Source organism: Nymphaea colorata, chromosome 12 (genome assembly GCF_008831285.2).
Source record: "Nymphaea colorata isolate Beijing-Zhang1983 chromosome 12, ASM883128v2, whole genome shotgun sequence".
NCBI classification, from domain to species: domain Eukaryota; kingdom Viridiplantae; phylum Streptophyta; class Magnoliopsida; order Nymphaeales; family Nymphaeaceae; genus Nymphaea; species Nymphaea colorata.
This window is the reverse complement of record NC_045149.1, coordinates 3381348-3391236: the sequence shown is the minus strand read 5'-3', so window position 1 is coordinate 3391236 and position 9889 is coordinate 3381348. Positions and strand designations below refer to the sequence as shown.

General features: G+C 40.3%; 1 protein-coding gene across 2 annotated transcripts in view; it reads right to left on the bottom strand.

Annotated features, from left to right (window-relative positions):
* Positions 1-7235: 7235 nt before the first annotated feature.
* LOC116266193 (electron transfer flavoprotein subunit beta, mitochondrial) overlaps positions 7236-9889 on the bottom strand; it is a 31378-nt gene continuing 28724 nt past the window's right edge. For both annotated transcript variants that reach the window (XM_031647308.2, XM_031647307.2), the window contains 2 exons: positions 8027-8121; positions 7236-7647 (listed from right to left, as the gene is read on the bottom strand). In XM_031647308.2, coding sequence (XP_031503168.1) covers positions 7422-7647; positions 8027-8121 — 321 coding nt within the window. In that variant the 3' untranslated portion in view covers positions 7236-7421. The remainder of the gene's footprint in view (positions 7648-8026; positions 8122-9889) is intronic.

Sequence of the window (9889 nt, the reverse complement as noted above, 5' to 3'; positions counted from 1 at the left end):
CAGGAAAAAAGCTTCATTAGCACAACTAGAAGAAAGAGGGTACGAAGCCCTCACATGTTTGGCAAACTGACAAACATCACAAGAAATGGAAGACAAATCAAAGGAGGAACACAAGTCTGGAAACAAATGTTTCAAAATCCCAAAAGGTAAATGCCCAAAACGTTCATGCCAGTACATAAAAGACTGAAGGCAATCTTCTCTTCTCTTATCTGTCTTGCGGATCGCTGTCAACAGAGCAGTAGCCACACGTATGGGAAGACGATATAATCCATCAGAAGCTAAACCAATCCCAATCCTCTTCCCTGTCACCAAGTCCTGCAAAACACAACGATCGGCAGAGAATATAAGTTCACAATTCAATTCTTTAGTAAGTCTACTGACTGATAAGAGATTTAAAGGAAACTGGGAAACATGTAAAGCGCCCTGCACATGAAATTTGTCCAACAAGGACAGAGTGCCTTCACCTGCCACACAGGTAGAGGAACCATCTGCAAGAGAAACACGTTCCTTTCCCGAGGACAACTTATATTCATGAAACAATTTTGGATTACCTGTCATGTGATGAGTAGCACCACTATCGACAATTCATTTCCCCACAGAAGAGTTACCTTGATTGCCAATAACCGCGAGAGCATGATTAGCTGTAGTTCCTTCTGAGGTCTCAATCTTGTTGACATCGATTCTGCCCAAATAAGCCCTTAGTTCACGAAGCTGGTCAGCAGAAATGGAGACTTTTTCTCCACTGGATGCTTGCACCTCAGACACAGGCGTTCTCCCAATCGAAGATCTCCCTTTGTTTCCTTTCTTTTCTGGATGAAGATCCCAACAATAATCCACCGTGTGACCTGATCTAGACGGCCCAGGACCACGACTCACCAGAGCGGATCTCTCGTTATAGGACACAAGTTCCCTCTTCCCTTCTTTTGTAACAAGCCTCCTCTGTTCTTCCGCTTTAACACAGGAGTACACATCTTCAATACTGGACACCTCCCCTGAATTCAGAATCTGGCTTCGAACACCTTCAAACTCATCATTTAAACCTGTTAAAAATAGGAACACCCTGTTTTCCCATTCATGAGCAACATAGAGCGCCTGATCATGGGGACAATGCCAAGGAATATCAGAATGATAGTCAAGCTCTTCCCACTTGGCTTTCAAAGCCCCATAGTACTCTGCAACAGACGAGTTCCCTTGTCGAATGCCATAGACTGTCTTCATTACTTGGTAAGTACGAATTGCGGTCTTCTTTTGGCCATACATTTGCTCGAGGACCACCCACATGTCTCTAGCAGTCTTCTTCCGAAGGATAAGGGGCTGAATATCGGCGGAAACGGAATTGACAATCCAAGTTTTCACTTGATTATCCTCAAGAAACCAAGTATGCCACACATCACTTGTTCTTGCTGGTTCGGGGTTGCTCCCATCAATATAGGCCATGCGACCATGGCCAGCAATCCCCATAGTCATAGCAAGCGACCACGAGAAATAATTCTCCTTGGTGAGGCGAAGAGTGATGACCTGCATGGGAACATTCTCAGTTCTAAAAGCCCCTATTTCAGTGGGATTGGTGTTGACGGTTGACGAGGAAGAGGCTGCCATAATCACAGACCAGTCTAGCTACGGGTGAAGCCCAGTAGGCAGCAAGGGCAGCAGGGAGCAACAGCACAATACAAGACCAAAAAAGGCAGAGAGCAGGCAACGGACAAAACGGAGAACGCCTAAACCTCACCGACGGAAGAGACAACAACAAAGAGGCAGCGCCGGAGAAAAAAAACGAAGCAGAGCAGCGCGGCACTGGGCAGAAACAGACCGCCGGAACCAGGCAGAGCGGCGCACCGGCGGAAGCAGACCGCCGGAAAAAGACACGGCGGTGGGCGATGCGTCGGATGACAGAGAGGAACACCGCTGGACAGGGCATCGCTGGGCAGGCCGACGCTGGGCGGAAGCGACTGAACAGGAACGACGCTGATCAGGGCATCGCTGGGCCGATCGTCGCTAGGCTGAGACGGTGGAATCCTGAGCGGCGCTGATCAAGGCGGCGCTGGGCGGAGACGGCGGCGGGGCGACAGACGAAGAACAGTGCCGGGCGAGTCAATGAACAGTGTCGGGCGAATCCTCCTCCAACACGGGCAAAAGACAAACCAGAAACGCCGGAACTTCACGGCTCTGATACCATGTAGAAATACGAACAAGAAGAAGATGAAGAGAAACAATGATCACGATGTAACATGGAAAACCCTCAACACGAGGGAGAAAAAACCACGAATGAGGAGGAGTTGGTGCCCACTAGCAGCCGGACTCTCTCTCTCTTAAGATTATCATTAACACTTAAGGATTAGGGTTACATGACTTAAGTAGAGCCCAAAACGGGCTACAAGGTGGGTCGGGTATGGATCCGGACCCGAAACACACAATCCATCAACAAGTTTCAACCCATTAAAATGAAGATGCCCATATCTCACGTGCCATAGCTTGGAATCATCAATTTTTGTCATAAAAGCATTTGCCTCAAGAGGAAACATTTTATTTCGAACCATATTTACTTTTGCAAGAACTACACCACTTTTATTTTTAATTTCACAAGCATCATTTTCAAATAAAAGTGTGTACTCTTTTTGAACCAGCTGCCCAACACTAAGCAAATTTTGAGCCAACCCGGGAACGTAATACACATCATTAATAAATCTTTCCATACCTGTTTCTGATTTGATGATAGCAGTTCCTTTACCCTTCACACTTATTCTATTATTGTCTCCAACCCACACATCCAACTTTATAGTCTCATCAATATCTTTGAAAAAACTCTTGTCACCCGTCATATGATTACTGCAGCCACTGTCTACAAACCAAACTTCACTCTTGCAACGGTTAGCATCCCTTGTTGTAAGAAATAAATTTTCATTTTCTTCTACAAAGCTAGCTTGTTGTTTTGCCTTTTCAAAACATTTAGCTTCAATATGACCAAACTTCTTGCAAAAATAACATTGTATTCCTCTAAAGTACTGATTTTGATTACCTTTTCCTATTGTGTCACGGGTTTTATGAGAACTTCCATAGAATCTTCCACGTCCTCTACCATAGCCATGAGTGGCTCCTCTATAGCCTCCTCGTCCTTGACTCCTTCCTTTATTTCTTTGTTTGAAAAACCTGCTCCATTCCTTTTTCTGCTGACCTGTTCATGCGTTGCTCATGTGCTAAAAGAGACCCCATTAGCTCATCAATAGAATAAATAGACAAATCTTTGGATTCTTCTATTGCAGTGACAACATGATTAAATTTAGAAGGAAGACTTCTTAACACTTTTTCAACCACCTTTTGCTTCTTATCACTTTTTCAACCACCTTTTGCTCGGTTATGGCTTCACTGAAACTCTTCATTTGATTTACAATAGTAGAAAGTCTAGAAAAATAATTTTGAACGGACTCACCAATTTTCATGCAAAATGTTTCAAACTCTCTTCTTAAGGTTTGAAGCTTAACTGTAGTAATCTTCTTATCTCCATGAAATTTTTGTTTGAGGAATAGCCACACTTCACTTGACTTCTCTGCACCAGCAATAGTTGGGAAGACAGTCTCTGACACAGCCTGCTGCAATACTGAAAGTGCCTTTGCATCTTTCTTCTGAAATTCCTAAACATCAATTTTCTCTATTGACTTTCCTACTGTCATTGATCCTTCAGCTTCTACATAACCATTCTCAACCAACTCCCAAAGGTCTTGTGAAATGAAGTAAGTCTTCATTTTAATACTCCAAAACTCATAGTTCTCACCATTAAAAATAGGCACTAAGGATTGGGATAGATTGAGAGTATTTGAATTAGCCATACCAGCTTTCAAAAAAAAACTCTTACTAGTATCACGCAGTTTGGAGTTCCTAGCTTCTACAATGCTCCACAATACTTGAGATGCCCACGCAACTTGGCGCTCTGATAACAAGATTGAAGGAAGTATTTCTAACTCCCACACAAAAATCACTAAAAAAGGCACGTTAAGATAAAGTTGGTAAAGAACTCAATACTATCTTTCTTTCTACCAAGTGATTACACGCATGTAACAAATATTTAAAGAACAAAACAAAAAGAGAAAAACTATCCATTAATGCCACTTGCCAAAAGCAACCTCATTTTGTGGACAAGTAACCACTAAGTCATATTCTTATGGCTAAAGAAAAGAAACAACAAAACCCCCATCACCACTTGACCACACCTTCACACTATCACCACTTTTCACATACTTGACCACACGTTCACATTAACTAACAGTTTTTAGAGGATAATGAAGAACTGGTTAGTGGGGAGTTGCACACTCTTATCAAACCATTTGCACAGCTGTGGGAGAGGTTGGAGTAGAAGCACTGTGACTGCACTTGGGTACAAGAAAAGAAAGAGCAGTTGGAAACTTCCCCACCTATGGCTACAAATGGCGTGAGCCTTCCCTACAATATCAAGACTGAGTCTACGTGCCATCCACTTCTTCACTTGTACAACATCTGAGAGAGACATATCATGATGGAGTAGAAGCTAGTCATCAACGGGTAGCAGGAACTTACAATCGGCTCAGACTGACCTTCTATTGGCTATGGATGAAGAGAGATGTCAGAAAATATGTGAAGTCATGTGACACTTGCAAAAGACAAATATGAGAGACTCCTACCTACAAGAGTTCTCCAGCCCTTACCCATACCTGCACAAATTTGGGAGGATATCACCCTTGATTTCATTGAAGGGCTACCCAAATCCAAAGGGAAATCTGTCATCTTAGTTGTAGTGGACCGACTTTCAAAATGTGGCCACTTCAGTGCATTGGTACATCCTATGTCACATGGGTGCGGGGTGCGGGATGCGGCAAGTTCCAAAAAAGATTGGGTGCGGGTGCGACAAGAGCATATATATATATATATGTTATTTGTTATATAAGTAATTTTATTTGTCAATATTTTTAAACTTTGTTTTATAAAGGTTACCTTGAATTGATATATCAATGAAAACTCGGCCAAAACATTTTTAAAATGGCCAAAACTCATTTCTGCCGTGTCGGGCAGCACCTGCACCGATGCGGTGCGGGTGGGGATGCGCCACCATGGTTGGCTCACCCGTGTGACTTAGTGTCCATCCTTATACTGCAAAGGAGGTTGTGAGAGCCTTTCAAGACTATATTGGAAAATTGCATGATGCCCAAGTCTATTGTGAGTGACCTAGATCTAGTGTTTCTAGGTCATTTCTGGCAGGCCTATTTTGAGCTACAAGAGATGAAGTTGTGGTTGCGTACAACATACCATCCTCAAACGGACGGCCAAACAGAAGCTGTAAATAAGGTTCTAGAGACTTACCTGAGGTGTCATGTGGAACATCAGCCACACAATTGGACAAGTTATTTAGCTTGGACTAAGTATACCTATAATACAACTACTCACTGGTCAACTGGAATGTCTCCCTTTCAAGTGGTATATGGCAGACTGCCACCAAACCTGCACAAGTTTCATCCATCCACTCAGATCCTTGATGAAGTGGGCTACTGACCCCAGATAAGGTCATCCAAATTCTCAAGGTGAGACTAGCTACCACTCAGAATAGAATGGTATAGCAGTACAATAGGCACCATAGAGAAGTGGAATTTCAGGTGGGCAATCGGGTCTACCTAAAAAATTTTCCCTCAGGGTGAGTACAACGAACGACAGAAAACATTCATAAAGTTTGCTACTAGAGATTCAGGTCCTTTTTGTATGGTGGAGCGTGTTGGAATCCTGGCCTACAGACTGCAGCTTTCTCCCGATACCACCATCCACCCAGTCTTCCACATTTCTCATCTAAAGGCCAGTCACATTGCCCTGGATCGACAAGCTGCTGGTGTTCCCGTTCGCCAATGACCTGATACCTCCTTGTTTACCTTTCTTGCGCTGCTGCAGAAAACTGTCAGGAAGGTTGGAAAACTTGTGAAGCTGCTAGTGGAATGGCAGGGGATTGAAGCAGTTGATCCTACTTGGGAAGAAGAAGGGCAGCTTAAGTTGCGCTTCCCTACATTGACACCTTGAGGACAATGTTTTTTTGAAAGGGAGGGAGATTGTTAAAAGTAGGAAATAGAGAAACCTTAGAGCACCTTTAAGTAAATCACTCTAAGCGGTTTGAATGTAGTAAGATGCCCTTGGGGGTCAACCCATTTCTTGTGCACACTTATAGGCACTTATATTGGCTGAAAGTACGCATCTTGGAGCATCGAGAATTTAATTAATGAAATCTTCCTTCCTGGACTGAGGAACTTACCCTAATTGCAATTTACTCTCTCTCTTTTCTCTCACTCTCTTGCTGGGCAAGGTTTAGGAGGAGTTGCTAACAATGGGTGTCACCGTTTTGATGCCGATGTGGATTAGCGATTTGTTGTTTCAGTATTACACGTCTTTTTTACGTTTGTACTTTATTTCATTTTGCTTTTACTAGCTGCAAAAAAATAAAAATTTTGTCCAACGTCTGTTCATTATAAATGTCAAGCCTAGCTTTTACATGTTTTTGCTTTATTAGCATATTCGTATGTATTCTCGCTAATATTCACCTAAATTATTGTTGAAATGCAAGGACCAAACTGAAAATGCCATGGAGGACTTTTTCATGGTTGCTGGTGGGCTGCTTGATGACATGTGACCGTTGTCATTTTCATGAACTTCAATCAAGAAAAAAAAGTTTTGTGTGATCATTGTCACCCTCAGTATGTCACTCTTTTGAACTGCAATTTGAACTGCAAATAGTGATGGAAGCTAATCCCAAGTTAAAGAGTGTAATTGTAATTCATCCAAATCCTGAAACAGTGCTAAACCTCGAGAGCAAGGTAAAGGAGTAATGTTTCAACCTCTTAGTCGGCAGGTGGGGTTCTCTCCCACTCAACCGAAATTCAAGAAAGAAAGTTCCATTTTCGGTCACAACCATTACCATATACATTAGTTGTTTATGGAGACTTGTATCCAAATATTTTCATATGATTTACATTTAACAAATTGAAAACTTACTCGTAGGTTTTTGTCTTGTTTATGATATAATGATGTTTTCTTTTATAATATGTCAATTTTACTGTAGAATCAAATTTTGATGCAAAGCCAGTTTCAGATACGATAAAATTCAAGTTCTAATGTGTTCTCCTGCATTAAATTCCGCCTCAAAGTCTGCACCCAGGCAAGACGATACTCTTTTGTGTAGGCCTACTAGACCGGCAAAGAAAAGAAGAAGCAAGTGTACAAGAACCCATCACTGCTGCTTTAAATCCACACCTCCATTTTTACTAGCTGATTTGATTATTTTGAACAAGCAAGCACCGTAAGAGAAGTTCTATTTAATAGCTCCCTCCCCCCACCCAAATAAAAAGGAGAAAAGGAAAGGAAGAGAAAGGTCAACTCAGGTTACAAGACATGAGCTTCATTTTCCAGGTCAACTCAGGTTACAAGACATGAGCTTCATTTTCCAGTTTGTCTATAAGCTCATCCACAGAGGATACCAGGACACCAGCTTTCCTTTTTGGAGGTTCAGTAACTTGGACAGGCTCCAAATCAGATTTGATTTCCACGTTCAGCTCTGATGGTTTGAATGTTTTTATCACCTTGGATTTTGCTTTCATTATGTTAGGAAGTGTTGCATACCTCGGCTGATTCAGTCGCAAATCTGAACTGCAGCAGCCACATCAGAAAAGGAAGCATGGTTAAAACAAAAGTACCAGAGGAGAAAAATAGAAAGTTTCAAGTTTAATCTCCAGAAAGTCACATGAATTAAAGGAATAAAAGACAGAGACAGACAAATTAATCAAACTAATATGCGCATTTGCCTGGTATGAAGACTACCAAGGGAAACAAAGCTAAAAAAAAAATCATCCAAGGATGAAGTTAGGATTCATCAAATTAGTTCTGCTTGGAGGGCGGGCATACCTGTTAAATGAAATTATTTCCACTTTCACAAGCAATATTCGGTTATAGACAGTTCACTGATAATAAGTACCCTAAGAGTAAATAGCCTATTGATACGCAAAACAGAATGCATTAAAACATTTACGTGATCACTGCTGGAAGATCCAAACATAGTGTTTCAAGACCACCATCAACTTCCCTTTCCACAATTGCAGTTCTCTTTTGTTTATCCAACGCAACCTGGCAGAACATGATAACAGAATGTATACAAGTATTAACTCCATGTGGTCAAAAATTAAAGTCTGTGAGACTAACTAGGATTTTAAAGTATATATAAAAGATAGAGACCAGAAAGTCCAATAATATTATAATTTGACTAATATAAGAAGCATAACTGCTCTTTGGGATTTATCAATATGTACTGCACTCTCCTTGTGTACAAGTTTGTCCAAGTTTAAACCATCCAGAAGTCAACTTGCTTCCCTCATGATGCACTATGCCTTAGCTTATCAAATTTAAAGAACATGATCAGCATCTTATTTGGTTTCACACTTTTGCTAATCTAACTTAATTCATATGACCAGTTTCTGATATTGGAACTCAATTTACTACACCAAAAGAAATTTGGGTATTTTGAGGGGGAAAAGATGGCACACTGCTAGTTTGGATAGTTTACAAAAGCCAGAACTCAAATCTTGTGTCCTCAATGGTTTGAGTTTTTTTCCATCGGAAATCTGGAATTTATTTACTGATTTTACTCTTTTTGAATCCAATAAAATGCACACGCCATAATTAAGTTGGCTTCTCCATAAAATGTTGCATATCTGCAAGAAAACACATTTTTGATAATCCAAGTGAATTAACGGTTTTTTAATGCAGAAAAAAAAAAGTAGGAACAAATCCAAGTGATAGAATAAACTGCGTTAAGCCCATTGTGAAAAGTCATACAGATCTTTTTGAATATTCATATCTTATTACATGATTGCAGAAATGTCAAAAGCCTTCTTGTATTAGAAAATAGAAATATACAAACCTTCTTACAGATTTTAAGTTCCTAAAGAATGCATATTCCCAAGTTCTATAGATCATTATCTCTGGTGTCATGTTAGTGAATTTAGAAAGTTTATGTTCATGTCCATTATCGGATTCTATTTTCTAACTTTAGGGAGAAAAATGAAGTGAAAAGAATTGCTGTGCAGATTGGGTCAGGCAGGATTCAACCCAGATTCAACTCCAATGTATTATATCAAATGGTGTCTCATTAATGGGACTATTGTAATTCAATATATCATGGTATTTCTGTGCTCTAATTATTGTAATACTCATCTAAAAACATGAAATATGTCTGGCATCCCATTGCTGCTGGAGTTTCTGTTTATTGTTGCAGCGTCTTCTCATTGTCCCTTCTCTTTTCTGTGTGAGATTGTTGGATGAACTAAATATAACATGGTATCAGAGCCTTGTTAAAACTGGATCCTAGATGTTGCCAAAAGGTATGAACAAAGAGGTATTCTAACTCTCCAAATCATGAAGTAACTGTCTTCTTCTCTGTTTTCCATAAATCTGTGCCTGAAATTCGTGCTTCTTGGTCTATTTCAAGATATCCATTCCTGCACTTGTTTTTCTATCCACTCCTGCATCTAGATCTGAAATAACCTGATCATGGGTTCTGTTTTTTCAATAATCTGAAAGTTTGTCAAAACTGATTTTCTTTAATCAGACCGTTGAATCTTCCCAATATTCTGAAAGATATCAGATCTGAGATTTCTGACCAGATTACTGGATTTTCTTCATCAATTCTGTCTTGATTTCAGTCTTATTTAATGTCATAATTTCAGTCAAGTCTTCTATTTAAGTCTGATTGTGTATCATGTTCATGTTGTCATGTCCTTTAAAATTTAAATCATAGCTAAAAGATTTTCTGGTTAACCGGAGAGATTTTGATTTTTCTAGAGAATATCTTGGCAATTTTTACAAAAACAAAAAAAAAGTAAAAAATAGGTAAAAA